At 35.1% G+C, this 22,710-nt stretch overlaps 1 protein-coding gene across 5 annotated transcripts in view; it reads right to left on the reverse strand.

Moving 5' to 3' along the window:
• Positions 1-2,754: 2,754 nt before the first annotated feature.
• LOC137642599 (transcription factor Sox-6-like) overlaps positions 2,755-22,710 on the reverse strand; it is a 176,877-nt gene continuing 156,921 nt past the window's right edge. For 4 of the 5 annotated variants that reach the window (XM_068375300.1, XM_068375298.1, XM_068375296.1 and 1 more), the window contains 5 exons: positions 12,864-12,971; positions 8,603-8,806; positions 7,768-8,419; positions 6,953-7,123; positions 2,755-6,712 (listed from right to left, as the gene is read on the reverse strand). In XM_068375300.1, coding sequence (XP_068231401.1) covers positions 6,129-6,712; positions 6,953-7,123; positions 7,768-8,419; positions 8,603-8,806; positions 12,864-12,971 — 1,719 coding nt within the window. In that variant the 3' untranslated portion in view covers positions 2,755-6,128. The remainder of the gene's footprint in view (positions 6,713-6,952; positions 7,124-7,767; positions 8,420-8,602; positions 8,807-12,863; positions 12,972-22,710) is intronic. The other variant, XM_068375297.1, reaches the window with a different exon arrangement.

The following is a 22,710-nucleotide window of genomic DNA, read 5'->3' on the forward strand; positions in this document are numbered from 1 at the left end:
TTACGTCTAAATTAAGTCTTTTTCGTAGCAGATTGATTTAGTGCTTAGGCTGCAGATTTCTTGGAACGGCTTCGATCCATGATTGTCAATGGGTACCAGCAAGGTCTATAGACCTTGGGTACCAGTATCTGAAAGGTTTCAGAGGAGAAGGTGTGAGGCTAATCCACCTACGAGCTCTTGCGTCTCTTGCTTACGTGTATACAGTAGATACTCATACATAGGCTACTTAAAGGCGCGCGCGCGCACACACACACACACACACACACACACACACATATATATATATATATATATATATATATGTGTGTGTGTGTGTGTGTGTGTGTGTGTATGAATGTATGTAATTTTTAACCCTCTCCTCTCTCATTAGATATCCCTCAAAAGAGATAAAGAAATCGTACATGCGTGTGTATAACTTGATCTTGGCGTGTTTCTTTGAAGTTTTCAAGGACTTGAAAGAGAATGGTATAACAAGATAGGTAGAAATGTTTTTATTTTAGGCATTCCATCTAGTTAGTTTATGAAAACACCATCAGGATATCCCGTAAAAATCAAATCAATATTTGAAAAATTAAAATTCCAAATGAAGATGAGAAGGACAGAGGAAAAAGTATAAAGGGATAAATCACTTCCAATCATGAAAGAAGGAATGATAGAATGTTGGGAGTTATTGATGAAGACGATAAAAACGCATACAACATAACCCTCAACACTATTTTTTTTTTAAACAAGAAAGTAACACCGCCAACAGCAATTGATGTAGCCTATATGACTTGAAGCTAAGGAGTGGATGTTACTAAAATAAGTAAAGACGCTCTCAAATGTCCGAGAGGGAAATCACAAGCGATTCTCCGCAGTCATTCAAAGATGATCAGGTATCAGTAGAGGGTAAGCTTGCTGTGGTTGGATCTTGCGTTGACGAAGAAACAAAGGAGCTTAGCTTTAGTTTTTGGAACGGGAATTTTAGTTCTATGTGGCAGAGTTTGAAGGAAAATTGCAAAACACTGTTATAACGTTAATTCGTTTTTAACTTCGACTTTTGTTGAGTCATATTTTCTACTCTTCATTCTTTACATGACGAAAAAAGTCTACATTCTATGCAAATCATATTTTTTGTGATCAGTTTTTACCCACCTGTGTATAGATATTGTCCCTAGAATCATAGTTTGTGGAACTTATTACGGGTCCGTTATGCAGTTATTTCATTCATGATGTACTGCACAAGCCTACAGTTTGTATTTTTGCATAAGCTACATGCCGACTTTTCAACCACTGTTATGTCCTAAGCTTATTCATATATATTCCATTTTTATGCCAACATCTTATGTCTATCCAATAAATATCTTCAAAAGTATTGGATTTTCATTATATTAACCCTTATTTCTTTAATCACTTTCAGATACTTATGTTGCTGCATCTGTTGATAAGTCATAACTTTGTTTTATTGTTTATTATGGCAGTTTCTATATTACAAAAGCTCTCCAAAGGAAAACTTTGGAATTTGATTAATGGAATGATTAAGTCTGAGCTGAAAATAACATCATAATATTTTTTTTTTTTTTTTTTTTTTATTTCTTGATTATGTAATTTTTAGTTGAATCGTTGGTGAACCGAGCAGAATCCTGTTATCCTCTCAGGAAAATGCTTTTAAATCACGTTAATCTTCTTACTTCTCTCTTGGAGGTTATCTGATATTTTCAGTAATGTTCACTAAAGGGTTAGATTACACAACTCATTATCTTTTATTCAGAATTTCGTATTAATTGTGTCATTTAAGCTTTCATCCAGCTTTATATCCGTCCCTATAATTTCTAAGGAACTCTTTGCATATTGAAGAAAAGGAAGATGAAACTAATTGTTCCACTTGTAGCATTTATTATAAAACCTGCACAACAAATAACAAATTGACAAATGTTCTTATAATATTAGAATAGCTGCAACATCAAACACAAAACCAAACAAAACACCTGAATTTGGTCCTTTCATCAATTTTCATATTTAATTGCTGTAACACGTGTGACGTCATATGTAGGCGGCCAATCACATGTCTCTTCCTAATGACGTCATCAAAAACTTTCAGCCTACAATGACATCATTAAGAGACGACCAATTATTCAACTCCTTAAGAGATAGGTTTTGACGTCGGCAAGAAGCATCCTGTGTCGTCCCTACTTGGGTTGTGTTTAACAAATCGCATACCCGAACGAATAGAAGCCTTGGATTCCAGTCAAGAAATAGCTACTATAAGAATACTCCATTTAGATGTCACTTTTACATAGGAAATTGAAAATAGGATCATGGGTCAACAGGGTGACCCAATTCCTCCTTGTTATCATATACATAGCGACTAGATTAATAAGGTATTTTGAGCCAAATGATTTACAAAACAATGTTTCCCTCCAAAACAATAAGAAATGAACCTTTGCAGTTACATCTCATCACCACCTAAATAAGGTCATTTACTGATAGACTTCTTACAAAATAGCTTACACATTAGACAATACCTCCAGATGAATTAAATCCGGATTTATCAGAATATATATATATATATATATATATATATATATATATATATATATATATATATATATATATATATATATATATAATATATATATATATATATATGCATATATATACATATATATATATATATATATATATATATATATATATACATATATATATATATATATATATATATATATATATATATATATATATATATATATATATATATATATATATCAATACACAGGTCAATGACAAGTTGATTGAAGTCGCCACTCGGCGGCAGTGGTGACTAACGCCATCAGGTTCAGAGACGTAACTCTCTAGACCAGGATTTTTGACATAGAGAGGATGGCATTAGACATAACCGCTGAACTGTGCCGACTAATCACCTCCTCGTTGCCAGGTCACGTGATTCATCAGCTGATCTTCCTAGTAAGGTAATCAGCGTCAAGAGGAAGAGAGAAAGTGACATAGATAGAGACAAAGAACAAGACCAGTCCTGAAAGCAATACGTGAAGAATGTTCTTAGGTTAAAAGTTAACTTAGTGGAAGGACTTTCGGAAAGTTCACTCCTGTAAAAGGTTGATGAGCTTTGCATAAAAGACGAAATGGGAAAAGGAGGACTGGAATCTTAATTTCAGACATCAGAGTCTTGTGCAGAATCGTATAATAAACAAAATATGTACATGCTCTTCATAGTGTGCAACAAAGAGAGTGGTGATAACAACAATAATTATTATAATATACAAATAAAAACTAACAGCAGAGCAGAGCTGCGTGTCTGTACTGGAACATTTATTAAGGATGAATACAACTTACAAATGATTACTGCTTGTAAATGATGCTCAAAAATATCCAATTTTGGACTAAGCATTATTACGTGTCAAAAGAAGAGGGGTAGGAAGAGAATAGCACAAAAAGGGTAAGGAAATTATGTACTAAGCCAGGTGAAAAGTTTAAACAAAGAATAGTATTGCTGAACTAATATTACTGATATATAAGTGTGTAACATATCTTTGGCGTGTTTTTACAGGTAGAAAGTAAATAATTGAGAAATTGTTTAAAAGCAAAATAGCTTTTTAATTGTATAAGTTCACATTATTAGCAGAGAATTACACTTTTCACCCAAAAGAACTATCATAACTTATTCAACAGAGAGAGAGAGAGAGAGAGAGAGAGAGAGAGAGAGAGAGAGAGAGAGAGAGAGAGAGAGAGAGAGTATAGCTAAAGGCGGGAGATGACAGAGTAGGGGGCAAGGAAGTTGAGTGAGGGACTTAGAACACGTGCACATAAGCTGTCATGTGAATTAACCCCCCTAAACACATATTACATTTATATTTATTTATATATATTACGTCTATATAGCGGATCCCTACTGTATCTTACAATAGCCCATAACGGAAGCACCCCGAAAGAGCACAATATATTTGGTGTGATTATTTTACCGTTTATGGAAAAAAGTCGTGGAGTGCACTCAAAAATTTTAAAGTAAAATGTACGATATACTGTCCAGTATTTACAACTCAAGTCACCTGTTGGCTTAATTTGGCTTGCTTACATCACAGAGGTAAACGTCACGTCAACCAATTATAAAATGCATTATTCACATCCTTGTCGTGACCAGTGTTCCTCAGAAGTAATGATTATAATATAAAAATTTTTTGATTAGTTGTTTCTGTTTACATAAAAATCTACCTGAAACAAACTAAAAAAATCGAATTTTGCACAACGTCAGTGAAACATCGAAAAAGTAGCAATTCATACCAAATTCATTTTCCCAAATTATACAAATCTTCAGTGTGGGCACACTCCTTTTTTTCGACCGTGACATAAACAACAAACTAACTCACTCTTTCAGCATAAATCAGTTTGGGCATAATAACTTTCTAGCAAGAATAACTTTGGTTAGAGATAAACTAGTTTTGGATAAAGACCAAATGTGGACTTTGTTAGTAACCGTTACCTTAAATGTACATAAAAGTCAGTATAGTGTTTTAAGATTTAAAGATATAAATGAAATTTGAATATGAAAGATGTCATATTTGGAAGTTTTACAACGTTCTGAAAAATCGTGATTAGTCCTTTGGATATTCTTTTTTTTTTTTTTTTAATTCACATTTGATAGACTTTGGACTACATTAGTAGTGCCAGGTTCAGTCGGCTTTACTGGCGTTTTACAATAATAACGTTAAGACCTTAAGTCACATTTGGCTTTCATCCAAGAATTAGTTGCATCTCCTTGTCAGAGTGACGTCACGGTTTCCGTCATGGTTACCAACCAATCGTCAGGTCGCATTCATTATGTACAAGCGTTGACCGTGACTTCACAAAGCTAGTAAATAAGGCTTATGGAATTCTATTGAAAAAGAGAAAGGAGTTTTCTCTTGTAAAATAAACATAAAGAAAAGGAAAGCAAACAATGAACGTTTGCTAAACCTTGACAATTAGTTCAAGTCAAATATCGCATTAGTTGGGTCAATATTTGGTAACTTTAAGGATGTATTTCCTATCTAAAACATAAGAAACACCACCTCTCTATAACAGGCGTTACCTACGTTCAACCTTCCAAATACGCTGACGAACTCTCATTTCCAACTCTTCCTATGCAATGACAAAATCTTGGGTTAAGATATATAATATGAAACTATCTAAAGTGTCTCGTATTTCAAATTTTACAACAAGAAACTCATCGCCATTATCTAAAATTGTATATTTTACTGTTCCCATTTTGTAGACATTTGTCTATCATAACCCATCGTACTTTTATAGAAATCAACTTCAACATAATATTAGGAACATAATGTCCCGAACAAGACTAATATCCATTTTTTTTTTTCACAGGAGAAAACACAAAACTTAAAAAATGCGCTTGGATTTCTCATTCTAGTTTAACAGAATTGTGTTGGGTGAAGCGTCATTCAAGTCCCATTACTAGAATGAAAACTGTATAATGGAGGAATTATCTTCCTAGTTATTTTGGAACACAAGTTTTGCAATAAAAGAGATTATTTACTACTCCTGTAGATATTGAATCCACACAACCACACTCACACAAAATCGCGATACTATACAAATTTTCTTTTCATATTATGTATTTTCATATATATTCTATGCACAAAGTAAAATTCGCCAAGAAGAATGTATATAACGTTTTATGTGCCACTGGTCTGAACAGTATCCACTTGATCTCACTTTATATTTCCCTTCCTGTTAAGATTTCATTTTATCTCGATACAGTTCTCTAGAAGTAACTTCGACTCACACATTTAGTAATCATGCACTTGCTGTTTCTAACTTATCCTTTCAATGAAAATCGAGCTTCTGCATGCAATAGGAAGCCTCCATTATGCTTATGTGTAGATCATTATTCTTTACTGGCTTCAGGTAACATATGGGGATATTTATATTTCACTGATGCGGCCTATTGCTTGAAGAATAAGTTGGATAAGGTCTTACGGATAACTTCCATTATAGTAGTAAGGGAAGGGTGTTTGCTGTGTATGCGGAGGAACTGGGAAGAGGGTTTTAAAATCCCATGAAGCTGATGGTAGATGCCCAAGCAATTGTTGCTCATGGATGGCATTCGAGTTCTTTGGGCATACATAGGAGAAATTTCACGCCAGCCGCTCATCTATTGTTAGCGGCTGGCTCTCTTTGGATTCGTCATGGCCTGTAAAGTCCGTGGAAGAGGTATAATCTTCTTCCATATGATCTTCTAGGTCTGAAGTTGATGAAGCTGGAGCTCCCGGGGAAGGTGACGCAGATCCGTCAAGACTAAATTCTGAGGTTGGTGTCATTACAGAAGGAAGGTCACCACTGCGACTGGAAGGTGGGTCACCGTGGGAATCAACACTAAGCATGTCTGCGCTAAGCAAGTCTTTCTTCAAAAGGTCGTCCTTGAAAAGGTTTGATTTCATGAAGTCACTCTTTAAAGGATCACTTCCAGGGGGAAGTAGTTTAGCAAGATCAGAAAGACCATTGTCTCTGAAATACATGGTGCGCATTTCATCTCTTTTTTGCCTCATTAAAGCTTTGTACTCTGAAATACGCATTTTCTTCCCATCTACAATGCATGTTCGTTTTGGGCGTGGTCTGTAGCGATAATCAGGATGCTTCTCCATGTGTTGTTTTGAAAGCCTTGACTGTTCCTCATAATAGGGCTGCTTCTCCGAGTTTGACATGGACTTCCATCTGGAACCTGAAATAAGGGGAGAAACAATAGTACATTAGTTTGGCGGTTCATATTTTTGTACTAGTATCATGTGCGAATTTCATTGATCTGAATTAGAGTTATCCAGAGGATTCTTTTCACAAAATTAGCTAGTCCACGTCAACCAGAATCACCAGAGATTCTAATCTGTTTTGACTTTTATAATTTATCTCTCTCTCTCTCTCTCTCTCTCTCTCTCTCTCTCTCTCTCTCTCTCTCTCTACTTACCGAGAATCTTGGAGATGGAGGAGTTATGCATATCCGGACATGCTTTAAGGATCTTGCGCCTTTCGTCTCTAGCCCATACCATAAAAGCATTCATTGGCCGCTTGATATGGGGCTTTTGGTCTCCTTCTTTGCGTGTTTGACGGATGATTTTTGCACCGAACATCTTCGCTGCTTAAAAAAAAAAAAAAAAAAAAGATTTATAATTAATCTCCAGCTCAAAATTTAATCTAAAAAAAATAATTTTAGATCTGAATAGTTGTCACACACACACATTGGTTACTCTTATCCTGCAGTTATGAATTTTATATTAACTGTATTTGGCTATACACTTAACATGTGTATGTATATACAATGTATAGATATCTATCATAAAAAAATCAATTATATACACACACACACACACACATACATACACACACACACACACACACACACACATATATATATATATATATATATATATATATATATATGTGTGTGTGTGTGTGTGTGCGTGCGTGTGTGCGGACATACATATATGTATATATATATATATATATATATATATATATATATATATATATATATATATATATATATATATATATATTATATATATATATATATATATATATACATATATATATATAATATATATATATATATATATATATATATATATATATATATATATATATATATATATATATGTATATATGCTATATATATGCATATGTGTGTATATGCACAATCTATGTGTAGCTTCCTATAATACCTTCTATTGATTGTGGATGACAATATTTTGATTTGTTGATAATGTAATGATTTATACTCACTCTGGCAAGTGGTAACGTAATCCTCCTCTTTTTGTTTATCTTGTGTGGTATGCGGTGACGAAGGAGTGACTGAGGTGATACCACCCATACTTCCACCTAGTGAAGTGAGGGAGGTAAGAGGTGTGGCACTAGGAAGTGATAACCCACCACCAATATGATTTAGGTGTGGGGGCAAGGATGAAGGTAGTGAAGAAGGTGGGAGGTACATAGGAGGGAAGGCTGGTGGAGGGTAATGCTTGCCTGGAAGTCCACCCATGGTTGGAGAGGGCAGGGAGCCAAGACCTTGTCCTAAATTTTGTCCCAAGCTTTGCCCTAAGCCTTGGCCTAAGCCTTGCCCGAGGCTTTGCCCCAGACTCTGTCCTAAGCCTCCAAGGATATCCTTGTGGTCTGGTATGCCAGGGAAAGGAGGAGTCATGTAAGGTAAGAAGGAGTGGGGAACCAACGCTGGAGGTAGACCCGGACCCTTAGGAGGAGACAGTCCCGTCAAGTCACTGGGCTTTGGACTGGCTTCCTTAGGTTTAGTAAGGTTCAAGGGCTTCTCTTCATGTTGCTCATGACCAGAAGTGGCTGTCTGAGCTGGCGTATTGGTAGTGTGAGATGAGTTTTGGGAAAGCTGGGCCAGCTGGGCAGAGGCCGACATCCAGGCTGGTACCTTCACAAGAATTAAAAAAAAAAATTAATAAAACTGCATTAGGTAATTGAAATCTGCACCGCGTTGTGTAAATATGGTCAACCGTTAATTATCACACAAAGATGATATCAGTAGGCAAAATGAATAACTAAAAGTAGGCAAAGAATTGAGGATGAGTAACACTAGTGTTCGCATGATACTTACCGATCCTGATACAGACACCGGAGGTAATTTTGTAATAGTCGCTTCATGTGGTGGGGAAATGGGGGGTAAAGCGGGAGGAGCTGGTGGAGCTCCGTGGCTTCCTCCTCCTCTCAAACCCTCCAAAAGAGGCAAAAACATAAGGTTGTGAGTTGGTTGCAATCCCCCCAGCCCTTTATTGGCACCGTACTGTCCATATAGTTGGCTCTGAAAGAAAGACAGATTTTCTTTGTTGAAATAAAATTGATGTATTCACTATAAATCTATATCATGTATGAAGTTTTTTTTTTTAAAGAAATAAGGCTGTCGTGGCTTTAAAAATACCGCAAAACTGAAATCTGCGCTTATTGAAATTCGAGATAAAATTAAACACAAATGGAAAAGGATGGTGATGGAAACTGCGCAAAAAGAGAATATCATAAATTATCAACAATGGAATACACATGTTTACTGGAAAAAATATTTACAGCCCTAAAAATCTACTCAAAGTGGACTGGGAAAAAACTTCCCCCAGATAGTTTCGTTTGAACGTATTCCTGCGAAAAAAAAGAATTTGCAAGGTAAAAGCACCTATGTCGAAACACATGTTGAATTCCCATTTTCTTTCGTCCCTTTTTCGTGTAAAGCTGGAAAACTGCCCTTGTTAAAGTCTTCAAAAGGCTGCCCGATATTGTGTAGAGAGAGAGAGAGAGAGAGAGAGAGAGAGGTGATGAACCGTATGTGGAAGTACATAGGGGACAGAAAAAGCATTGGAAGAGGAGATATAAAAAGAACGTAGGAGGATGGGGAATAGACTCGATATGAAAAAGTGCAACAACATACAAAAAATGTACAATGCTCCTCTTTACCATCTTTATATATATATATATATATATATATATATATATATATATATATATATATATGTATATATATATATATATATATATATATATATATATATATATATATACAGTATATATGTGTGTGTGTGACTTTAATCAATGTAAATATCGACCACAATGGCATTTAATACCGAATTCTACCTTGGGAATATATATCAACTGGAATTCATTTATGGTAATTGCATCTAGCTAGGCAGAGATTCAAATTCGAGAGATATAAGTTTATTACAAGTCACCTTACCTATCCCTGTTGAATTCAGGAATCTGTTCTTAGACTTGAAATAAACCCTCGCAGGCATGGTTTCGGCTGAGTGGCATGAGTTCAAATCTCTGCCTAGCCAGAAACTATAACCATAAATGAATTCCAGTGGATATATATTCCCAGAGTAGAATTCGGTATTAAATGCCATTGTGGTTTACTGGATATTCACACACACACACACACAAAAATATTACTGTATATATGTCTCACGTATTTTGAACATGCCTATACTAATAAAACGCGTATACTAATAAAAAATTACTTGCGATTAATTTCGTTGTTGAGAGAGAGAGAGAGAGAGAGAGAGAGAGAGAGAGAGAGAGAGAGAGAGAGAGAGAGAGAGAGAGAACGCGCGCGCTATTTAAATTTAAAATCCCAAACCATCCATCACGGGTGTGAGGGATGACGTGGAATACTGATGCTGAAGTTAATTCTTGTCAATTTGGAAAGAAAATGGGATTGTTGGAGATGGTTCGATTGGGATGTGTTTGGCTCTACGTGGTGCTGCCTGATTGTACTTAAAACAAAATCCGTCTCTATCTTTATTTCTACATATTTCGAAAACATGAATTGACCTTTGTTGTGTCCATTTCTAGATTGCAGAAATTATTGTACAGGCCATCTTTTTTTTATTAGGAAATAGTAAGATGATAACATTTGCCAACAATTGACTAATTTCAATCTTCATATTTCTATAAATCTGCTCTCTGTCTTAAAGGATTAAACCTTAGGCTATCTGGATTGCATTTTTAAATAGTTAGAGAACGCAGAATGTTTTAAAGGTTGACCATATCGCAAATATGTGTGGGCCATTTTTACCTGCTTTAGACAACCCCGGTGTTACCGTGAACAACAAATACTACATTTTCTTTTTAACCTTAATTTTTTAAATGTAATTTGGTAATGCAAAATGTGTAAAACTCTCTCTCTCTCTCTCTCTCTCTCTCTCTCTCTCTCTCTCTCTCTCTCTCTCTCTCTCTCAAAAGGACAAAAGAGGCGCGCGTGATGGGTGAATGGCCAGCGATTCTCAACCCAGAACGCGCGAACCCGAGGTCCTTTCATCAGTCACAATACTCTACCGGTACCCTGGCTGCTCTGTTAGCCAGGCTTTTCTCGGGCAAAGAAATAAATCTTTTGTTGTTTGCGCTTTTTCCTCGCATTTTTTTCACGGCAGGAATTGTAGGCCAGGATAATATGATTTTTTGTTTAATAGATGCTCGTATAGTCGGAATCAGGAGAATTAATTTCTCAGATTTAGCAAGGACCTGTGAAAAAGTTTTCTCCTGTGTGAGGTTTTGTATCTTGTCTTAAGGAACAACACAATCACACACACATACATACATATATATATATATATATATATATATATATATATATATATATATATATATATATATATATATATATATATATATATATATACTTTTTTCAGTTATATTCACTATCGCCAAACAGTCCTGCATCATGTGCAAACTACCACTTCACATTCCATTCATGACTCATTTTCGGATAGCCCCAGTTTCTTCTTTTATTTACAGTCCTTTCTCGGACTCCTAAAATTACTTCATCCATGAAATATACCCAACGTACTCTCTGAATCGTTAACATGGTTGAACTATAAGAGAAAAATTTAATTTTCAATTAGAATAGATGCTATGGCTTATTTTAGATACTTTCACATTGTATGTTGAATGCAGTGCTTTAAGAATTGTTTTGATAAAAAGTAGTGATATAATAGCCGGCAGATCAAAATGCAGAACAAAGATCGGTTGATATGATTTTTTTTTCGTATACCTAGTTTGCGTACAGTTGAGAGTTATAATTATTTATTTCGCTGTATTGCACTGAAATAACGGAGATGGTATGTTGCTTTCAGTTCAATATAGTACTGGAGGTCACTTCATGAGACAAGTAAAGTTAACGAAATATTATCTTCACTTGATGTTAGCAATATTTCTTTGAGTTCACAACACACATATTAGAATCACTACATAAATTTGATAAAGTATAATGTTCATTGAAAAAATTGACTAAGTATTTTCATTTGATCTTAATGAATTATTACGAACGAGTGCCGTTTGTTTGTGCGGATGTCATTCAATTATAGTTTCAAATTATCATGTTGAATGAGTTTAATGCAATACACAATTTTAGAGGCGAATTCTGAAGCAGAATTTTTAATCGATTTCTAAACTTTGTAATTACAGTACAATGATATTAAAAATGGAATGCACATGAGACAAATGCTATTAGGTAAAAGTATGTAAAAGCCATAATCGCTTCTGTGGACAAGGTAAAAAATATCTTTGTAGAAGCTCTCTGATTGTCCGAGTATCCCTCATTAAATGCACACTATCTGAAATTTGAAATTTTATTACAGTACTGGCACAAATTTTCCTTAAACAACAACTCTTATCTTCTTTATATTCATATTCCGTTCAATTCACCCCCTTATCCTTAGATCCATCACTGCTATCACTCAGTCTTTCAATCTTGAGCTCTGGAAATTGCACAGTTAATGGAAATGACAGACAATAATAGAAGCAATCTGACTGAGAAATACAATCAAGATATCGTCAGATTTGTACATCCGGTTTTGGATTATAAAATGACCCTCCCTCCCTCTCTCTCTCTCTCTCTCTCTCTCTCTCTCTCTCTCTCTCTCTCTCTCTCTCTCTCTCTCTCTCTTGATAGAATTATTGGTAATCTAACGATATTTTGGCCAAAAGAGATTACCTATAACGGGAAACTTTATTGGGTCTCTTTACCCTGCAACCTATTACCAATAATGAAATCGATTCTACATTGGTGATTTCCTGTTCAGTTATGGATGTTATTTTTTCTATCGTTATTTAGATTGTTTCACAGTAATTTTGTAATGATTGTACGTTTCTAGATAAAAACATCAGAATTGTAGTTTTCCATCAGCCAAAGGATTCAAGGCTTAAATTGATGAAATCAATCGCAGTTTCATTTAACCCTTTGAAATGGTTGATGCACCTGAACATCTTTGCAGCTTTGAATTAATAACAGTATTTAAAAATTATCTTCATCACTGAGAAATTGGTGAAATTTATTGTCCTCTGAAATGACAAGTCATGCATCCTATATTCCATACCTGTATTGTCTTGAGTGCATTATGATGTTGAAGAAGTTGCAACGTCTCCTGATGTCTCCGGAGAGCTTCTTGTTGCATTTGTAAAGTCGCTTCCTGTTCACTCGCCACCTATCGGAAGAGAAATTGGAACACATCACCATCGATACAAGCCTTCTTTCATATGGTCTTCTTTGCAGTATTCAATGCTTAAAATAATTATTTCCATTAGAAGTTGAAATGTTTCGTAGCCTCAGCAGTAAAACATTTTCTGATGTGATAACGGTTCTCGGGACCTTTGATTCCTAACTTGATTCCGAGAGCTATTATTTGGTGAAGGCTATGTCAATTATTCCTTTCATTTATGCCTTGTTTGAAGTAGATTTGTTAATTCATTTACATAAACTAATGAATTATCTTACGTATATGCCTTTGAAAAATAATGTTTTTGACCGCAATCAGTTATTTCAGTATCTAAAATCTATTCTTATATCAACAATTGATGTGAAAATAAAATAACAAATAACATAAGTACATACAGTAGTTAGGTTTGGAATACTCCTAACAAGAAAACCTAACAGTGCCATTCGAGAAAAGATGTGCACTTCACATTCAGTCTTGAGAGATTTACGGGGATCGTGAAATATTTGTAGTTGATTAGTTGACTGTATATTCCTACGCCTCTTTATAAAGTGAATATCAAACGTTTTATGTTTAGAGTCAAATTTGTTGTTACAGATCACAGACCAGGAGACATTTTAAACACTGAGCTACAATAAGCAATTATCACATATACTATCTCAGTTTCCTTTATTCGATACTTATCTGTCTCCCTCTCTTTCACTGTTTCCAGAAAAACACAATTAATACGCATACATACATACACACGCTTACAGTGTATATATATATATATATATATATATATATATATATATATATATATATATATATATATATATATATATATATATACTTTCACTGTATGTGCTCTCCCGGTTTGCAATAGTATTCCTGGCTAGATATAGTTATATCCCCTTTTTTATCTTTTTGTGACCTGCATTGTTGTACCCTTTTAAGCTGGTGGCTTTTCTCTTTGAGTCTCCCTTTACATCTACGTGTATGCATGTCCCTGACCACCGGGCTTTTAGAACTACTGTCTCCCTCCTGACGTCCACCTCTATTACACCGTTTTCTGGGAGACTTCACTACATGCCCTTCGTCCACCGCGACAAGACCGCGCCGACAACGACAAAAACCACCGACGCCTCCGGAGGGCCCTCTAGGGTCTATCTTTTGTCCAGGTCTCTGGACAGCTGCATTCGAAGGCGTTCCATGGCTCTTTGCTGGGCTGTGCGCATCATATTTACGTCACTCTTGCAGAGCTAATCTACCCCTCTCTAAGTCCCCCCCCCCCCCCACACCCTTCCCCCTTCAGGAACCCCATTGAGCTGAGTTAGTTGATGGCGGAGTTGGACACAACACCCTCCCTCTCTTTCTCTCTCTTTCTTGGACAAGGCAAAAAGTGGACACCTAGACGGACAATGTGTGGACAGTGGCGCCGGCGGAAAATGGACACGGAAAAGGCGCAAGGACAAAGCCTCTTGGACTCCCTCCCCCTCCTGTTTCCCAGAGCGCCTTGGGGGAAAGAAGAAGGAGAACGAGGAGGAGCAAGAGGAGGAAAAGGAGTGCCTAGCGCCTCCTGTTTCTGGTCATCCCTGTTCCTTTCCGTGCTATTTTCATCTTCCTTATGGCTCTTGCACCGTGACGTCCCGTCTTTTATTTCCCCTTTCATTATGTCCCTTCTTTCCCATCCCAGCTCTGTACCTTTCAGTGCAGTAGACATTTTTTCCCCTCCAGCTCTCTATTCTCTTTTATTGTCGGAACCACGTATAGTAAACTTCTGTTGTAACGAATGGTGAACATAGGCATTGCTAAAGGAAAAGATTCATAGAGGGAAATTATGATGATCGTTATGCATAGAAGAAATAAGAGAGGCATTAAAATCCTGACGTCTGTTGGTGTTGAGTTTCATGAAGTTGTGCCTCAAAATAGCCAAATTTTGCTAACTGTAAAGCGAATAATAACATTAGTTTATTGCATAGAAATAAATGACAATAATGGATTTCATATATGAATGCATGTCGTATATGCATGCAACACTCTTTATAAGAAACTATTTTTTCTCTTAAGAGATAATAAAGGAATAGGGAAGAATATAGCAATTCAAACTATTTTTTTAATTTTCCATACAGGCTGCACACTTGTGTGCACTATTGTTTTCTTCATTTTGTTTATCGCAGAAAAAAATAATATGGTAGTTATCATTATAGTAAAAGTTGAAATGTTATTACACTAATGAATGAATGCCAAAAAAGAAGTAAACAAAGATTAGGAAAGAAAGAGGGAGCTGCACAGATGGCATCAATTTAGACCCCCTGACAATGGCGCACAGGAAGCGGAACAAACAAAAAGAAACTTGGATTTACCATGTCCGGTCATCCACTGGAGTAATTGTGAGCACATGGGTCAACTGCTAGGTCGTGCTGACTCCAGTGAGAGAGGTCAAAGGGGCCATTGGGTCATATAAAGGAATGAGCTAAAAGAATGAATGAACGAATGGGAAATACTGCTGCCAGTGGAGATGGCTGGATAAGGAAGGAAACACCGACTCGGAGGGGAGACCGAGAAAGAAGCACGGGATAAGGGAAAATGGATTGACAAATTGCTGCCATTCCTTACAGGCAGGCTTTCGCCAATATTTATTTACTTATTTCTTTTTATTGAGCCTTGGTCAGACTGACTCTTCAAATTCCATGAAACATCATTTGAAGGTGCTGTTAAGGAATTGATACTGAGATTTCATTGAAACTCCTGTATTTAAACTCTCCATCAGAATACACATGCGCAGACATTATGCTTAGTAAGTAATAAATTCTTAAAACTTTCATTAATCGGAGTTATTTTTTCTGATTGGACGTCAAAGGCGTTATAGAATAGATTCATTAGATTTCAGTGAGATAAATGTTTGCCAGTGCATGGTAGCATAATGGTTTTCCTGGTTATACGGGCTTTTTGAGGTCATATGCGAGGTCAGTCATGCACCTAACTTGAACGTTTTCAAGACATGCCGCGTACATAATAATTACATCCATCGTTGAGTAGTTTCTATATTAGGAATTAGTTACGTAATTCATTTGGCACATCCATTAGATATTAGTTTGCCTTAAGCCACCACTTCATCCTAAAAGCCGTCAGCTTATAGTTGATCACTTCAAAGTATATATACATATTCAGTTTCCTGTGAATTCATCATCATAATCATTATTATTATTATTATTATCATTGTTGTTGTTATTATTATTATTTATATATACATACACACACACACACACACACACATATATATATATATATATATATATATATATATATATATGTGTGTGTGTGTGTGTGTGTACGAGTATAGAGGATTTTTTTTCCTAAGTTACCCGAATATTTGCCATGTATTATTCTGCATCATACAACGGCAGTAATACGATATTACTGTTGAGAGAGAGAGAGAGAGAGAGAGAGAGAGAGAGAGAGAGAGAGAGAGAGAGAGAGAGAGAGAGAGAGAGAGAGAGAGAGTAACATGATATAAGAATCCTAGCGCTCTTTGTTTTTATAGGATTGTATGAGGAAATTTAATACTTGTTTTAAAGACATCATATAAGATAATTGCCCCTGAAAATAATAGACACAGCTTCCCAATCTTCCGAGTCATCGTAACGTCATGTTCTGCCTATTGTCGAAAAGAATTACCCGTAGCATTTTCTTCTCTTCAAAAGCAGATCTGAAGATAATTATACTTTGAAATTAAATTGTTGTTATCGGCAGCTTAGAATCTAGTGACGTACAGGGTATGGAAAATTTCCTTTTATTTTTTTCCCTCTATATATCTGACTGCGATTGACTGTTATTTAAGCAATATTGAGATCAAATATTATTTTGAATTCCGTTTAGGCTACCTGGCAAACTTAGACTCCATGGGTAAAACATATCCTTTCGTAATTTTACGATGAAGCCATTCATATCGATGCTGAAAATATAGGTTGCCAGGTTTCATATCAAAATAGTTTTGCTAATGATTGTTGTACCTGTAATTGTTTATCCTTCCCCTTTGAAAGGGGCGCAAGGTATCCCTTACGATAGTCCCTCTTTGTTTGTTTTTACTAATAACGCGCGCCCGCGCTCTTGCTACACTTCTCCCAGCACCTGTGCAAACCTCTTTTAGCACTACCATAAATGTCTTTGCTTCACGCTCATCATACATTGCAAAGTGGGGGAAAATGCTATTTTCCTTTCGATTTTTATTGCTTTCTTTTCGTAACGCACACATTATGTTTTTAGCCCTTGTGACTTTTTGCCAACCCTTCCATTGGTTGTTTCTTCATTTACTGAAGAGGCCACTCAAATTTTGTGTTATTTGAACTTTTGTTCGTCGGTTTTCATAAATTTAATCTTTATAATCGATCCCATTTGTTAATGTATGCTAGGATTATGTAAGTCATTTTCAATTAAAGTATTAAGATACATCAGTTTCAGAATCTTAGACGTTTCTCACTCATCCTCAAAAGTCAATATAAATTGTAAATGTGACTTTTAGAATATATTTATTTTTTAAACGAATACATACATTATGGCTTCAGTTATCGAGTGACAATAAATTGTTACAAGTGAATAGTGCATTCATTATCATTTTTACAATTGGGTTTGTTATAAGTAATTTTAATGTATAAAATGGTAGTGCTTGTTGCTATCTTTTTTCTTTCATGACTAATTATTTATATGCTAGATTGCAAATTTCGTGGTCGTAACCATTTATTATTTCATTCTCCGATTCCGAGTGTGGTTTGTTGCGTTTGCTCGTTGAGACTTGAAAGTTTATCGGTTTGGCTACGAAGTTCTGTGTTGTTTTGAATTCGCTTATTAGTTATTAACCATATGTTGGTTAACTATACTACAATTTGGACATTTTAAAAGTCCGATTTCCTTCTATCTGGTCTCCCACTTTTTTTACTATAATTATGTTTGTTGTCCCTTATGTTTCAATGATTCTTTGGCTTTGACACCTACACCAAACCATCATGTCTTCGTCTTTAATCTGTAATATAAGCCAACAAGTCAGATTGTGGGATGGAATGGCGAAGAAGAGGTTGTATTAGGTTTGTTAATGGCTATACGGAGAGCAATTTTGAGGCAAACTATATCAAGTTTATCACCTTGTTATATTTGCTTAAGTGTCATTTTTATTGTTGCCACGAGCATGGAAAACGACTCAAGTTACCTCATCATCACCGAGTTAAGGAGTAAGGCGAGGGAAGACAGCTCAAAGCAAGTATATTTTCACTTTTCTTTATACTTACCAAAGTATAAAATAATTTAGTTTTCCACATTGCATTATTCTCTCTCTCTCTTTCTCTCTCTCTCTCTTAGATGTCAAACGAAAAAAATTATTCGGGTCCTGTGAGACTGCACGTGAAAGCCGTCTTAAAATTGCATTAAGCATTATCCTGTCTTGATTGTACGTCTCCTGTCGAACGACTCACACGTACCCTCCCTTGTCACCTAACATCCAACTGCCGCAACGTACCAATCCCCCCTTTAAGAAAAGAAAGAAAAAAATCTTTGGTAACCCTTTCTGCATATTGTTGACCGCCGGTCTTGACCGCATACCATCGATACAATGACCATACACTGGGCAGAGTAGCTTAATGGGTAAACAGGATCTCATAGTAAGCTTCAATCGTGTACAGTATATAGAGTGGACCCCATGAATTATCGTCTGCCCACTTCACCTCTGCTTTATTCCATGAAGCCAAGAGGCTTCAGGATAGATTTTGAGAACAATGACACTACGGTAAAAAAAAAAAAAAAAAAGCAAGTAAGGTGATATAGACTACATTACTTTATTCCCGTTTTTCTTGTTTATAATAGGTCTGCAGTAAAGCAGTTTGGTAACTTTTAGTTTACCACATATCAAGATGCTTATGTTCAAATGGGAAACATTAATTTATGTTTATTTCCTATTGGAATTTGCGAGGGAATGCTATTTCAGTATACACACTTCACGGCAACACAAAATATAGGAGGTCGTCCTGTATATTCACTATAATAAAAAGGATGCCAGGAAATTATCAAAACGGTATTTTGCTCACCTAACTTTATCTTTTGGTGACATTTTTATTGATAGAACGTGTAATAATCCGCATATCCCACATAAATACATTCTGGACAGTAGCACTACAGTAGAAAGTGTGCTCATCATGACAGATTACTATCAGGTGAGCATATTTTAGTGTGCTGATCACTATTTTTAAATGAACGTCATAAGCATCATCTCGAAAGGAAATCCTTCGCTGATATTTTAGGCATTGATGTCAGTGCTCTTGTTGGGTATCTACATGAAATCGGTCTTTTTATGAAATTTTATTATTTTTCTTCTTATTCATCGTATTACTTTAAATGCAGCCTACAATATGAATGGCTTGCAGCAACAAGTGAAACTTTTTAATGCCATCCAGTCAGATAGAACTTGTTATCTGTATATATATATATATATATATATATATATATATATATATATATATGTATATATATTCTTACGAAGCTGGTCTACTGTAAAGTAAATACAGTAATTTAATAATGATGAATTCTTCTCATGTAGACATAAGATTATTATGAAAATTATGTAAGACTTTCGTCATTAATTTCATTGTATTCTTTATTCAAGTCAGTATATGTAAATTTATGTTATTTTCAAGAATGAATTTTTTTATTTCACATAATTCTTTTTACAAAGCCCTACGTAATCTGTTTGAGAGTGTTATGTGATCATAAAAGATAGGAACAAGGGCTTATGTAAAGTTCTTTTATATTCTTATGAGGTATTGTATCATGTTTGTGAGAGAATACACAATATGCCACGTGCTTTGGAAAATTCGCGAAAAACCTAGTGATAGGATATTATCTTTTTTTTTATTTCAGGGACAAAGGGTGGGGGAAGCTAGCTAACAGAGAGTCGCCTTGCTGTGCGTGATAGTTGCACAAGAAACCCAGGATTCATGTCCTTGTTGCGTGAGTAAGTGTTCGAGAGAGCCATTCTTGCTAACTCTGATGCCTTGCCCAGGGCCCCTCTTCCCCCCGCCCCCCCTCCACACTTCCAGGACTTGCTCTCCTGGAACATTCTGGAAGTAACTAAGTCTCATATATAAGACAGCCATCTTCCCATCACTCTCACTCTCGCATGTAGCTCAGTGTATTGTTTCAAAAGTTTTGGTGTGACAAGTTTTGTAATTCAAGTGAGTACTTGAACTTAAATTTTGCATTCAGATTTAATTTCAAGTGAAACAAGTCATTGTATAATTTTCATAAGTATTTCTTTTGTCTTAATCTAAGGTTTATTCAGATTTGATATCTAAAGTCAATTGGTCACATAATTTTCAGATCGGAACATTTTTGCCTTAATCTAAGTTTTGTTTAGACTTAATATTTTCAAGTGATTTATTTGTTTTATGTAAATTATTTTCAGTGTTGTAATTTGTACAGAATATATTTATTTTTGCAAAGAGTATATTATTCCAATCACTGTTGTTTGAAATCGTATTCGCTCGTATCCTGTAAAGAACCGTATTAAGTTTGTTTTCTTAAGAATAATTACCCAGTTTTGTTTTGAGTGTACTTAAGAGACTTTTGGATATTCACTGTTTTATATATTATTGTCTGGGAGTTATTTAACTGTCTCATAGTTCGTGTATTAATAGTTTAAAGTGTAACAGTTTTAATGTAAAAGCAAAAAAGTGAATTTGGAATTCGAGAGGTTGATTAACTTGCCAGTCGTAGTATATATTATATCATATGTTTGGTTCACAAATGCGAGACCATAGTATAATAATATATATAATTTCTTAACCGTCATTCATGCATCAGTTATAGATTTTTCCGTGAGAGGAAATTGAAACCCATATCCTATAAATAAGAGAAAAAAATATTGATATTATCACTCCCAATCATTTATAGCACCTTTCATAACCTCCTTTAGTCCCTCAGGCTTTTTATACACTGAATAAACTTATAATGCAATCGAAAACCATGATCAAATTTAGTACAAATGAACTACTAAAGGTAACTAAATAGGGAATTAGGTATAATAATATGGACGAAAAGGGTTTCGAAAAATAATAGCTGGAAGATATGAAGAGGACAATTCTGAATAGGATGAGAAATGGAGAGGATCCAAACACAAGGAGAATGTTTGGTGAAAGGACTGATGTAAGGTATTGTCTTAAGAGTTTAGGCCTTAAATACGAATAGGTACTCGGAGAGCTTGCTTCTGTGTGAAAGAGAACAGGTATTTATTCGAAGGAGAGAGAGAGAGAGAGAGAGAGAGAGAGAGAGAGAGAGAGAGAGAGAGAGAGAGAGAGAGCGGAAAGATCTTAAAGAAAGACCACAATCATGCATGTAAGACAATACGGGTAAGGGCACTACGGTTGAATGTGAGAGGAAAAGGATATCGTTGTTTGTTAGGGCTGTGCCCGGCGAGGATAAGGGATTATAGGAGGCAATGATGCCGACGAGGATCAGATTAAACGATCGGTAGCTGTGTTGGTCCAATGCTGATACTGATCTTGTTATGAAGAAATGACGTAGGAATCTTGACGACCAATGGTTATGGATAGCTGGCCAAAGGAGTTAGCAATCATAACGTCATTAACAGTTGATTTTGTGTTTGACTTCAGCTATGGTTAATAGATGTTATAAGCAATATAGTGTATGATGTTGGTATGAAGAGTGAATAAAAACTTTTTTTTTTGTCAATTACATTACTCAAGGTGCTTTTAATAATTTGTTTTATCTATTGCAGAAACAGACATTACAATAATTGATATTAAATTATCTATGGAAATAATTAGGATTATTGGTAAAAGGGCCAGGGAAAGTTTAAATGATGTAATAGTTGAATGTACTGAATATTGTGAAAAATTCACATAATATATATATATATATATATATATATATATATATATATATATATATATATATATATATATACATATATATATATATATATATATATATATATATATATATATATATATATATACATATATATATATATATGAATTTATATATATACATATATACATATACATATATATATATATATATATATATATATATATATATATATATATATATATATATATATTCAGCCGTTACTAGTTAGCAGCAGAGCAATGGCCTCAGATATCTCCTTCCACTTGGGTCTGTTTATAGACTTTCTATGCCCGTCCACACCCGCAAAATTTCTTAGTTCTTCAATTCACCGTCTCCTCTTCCTTCCCCTTCTTCTGTAATCTCTATGGACCCGTTGTGTTACTCTTAATATCTATTATAAATCATTCTCATTATATGTCCTGCCCACGTCCATTTCCTTTTATTACATGTTGTTAGAATATTCTCTACTTTAGTTTGGTCCTGGATCCATGTTGCTCTTTTTCTGTCATAAGAACTTAGTGTTAATTCAATCATTACTATTTCCATGACTATTTGAGTTGTAACTAGCTCATGTTCCAGGGCTTTGGTAGGGCTTCAAGTTTCTGACGCATAAGTTAAAACATATAGAATCATCTGATTGAATACTTTTCTTTTTAGAGAAAGTGGCATTTTAATTTTCATAATGTTATTTTATTTGAAAAACCTCTCCATCCCATGCTTATCCTTCTTTTAATTTCAGTCCCATGTCCTAAGGAAATACTGTTTGTCCAAAGTAGGTATATTCAATAACAATCTCTAGACGTTCGTTCATAACTCTTATTTGTTGTCTCCCTGC

Source organism: Palaemon carinicauda, chromosome 6 (genome assembly GCF_036898095.1).
Source record: "Palaemon carinicauda isolate YSFRI2023 chromosome 6, ASM3689809v2, whole genome shotgun sequence".
Taxonomy (NCBI): Eukaryota; Metazoa; Arthropoda; class Malacostraca; order Decapoda; family Palaemonidae; genus Palaemon; species Palaemon carinicauda.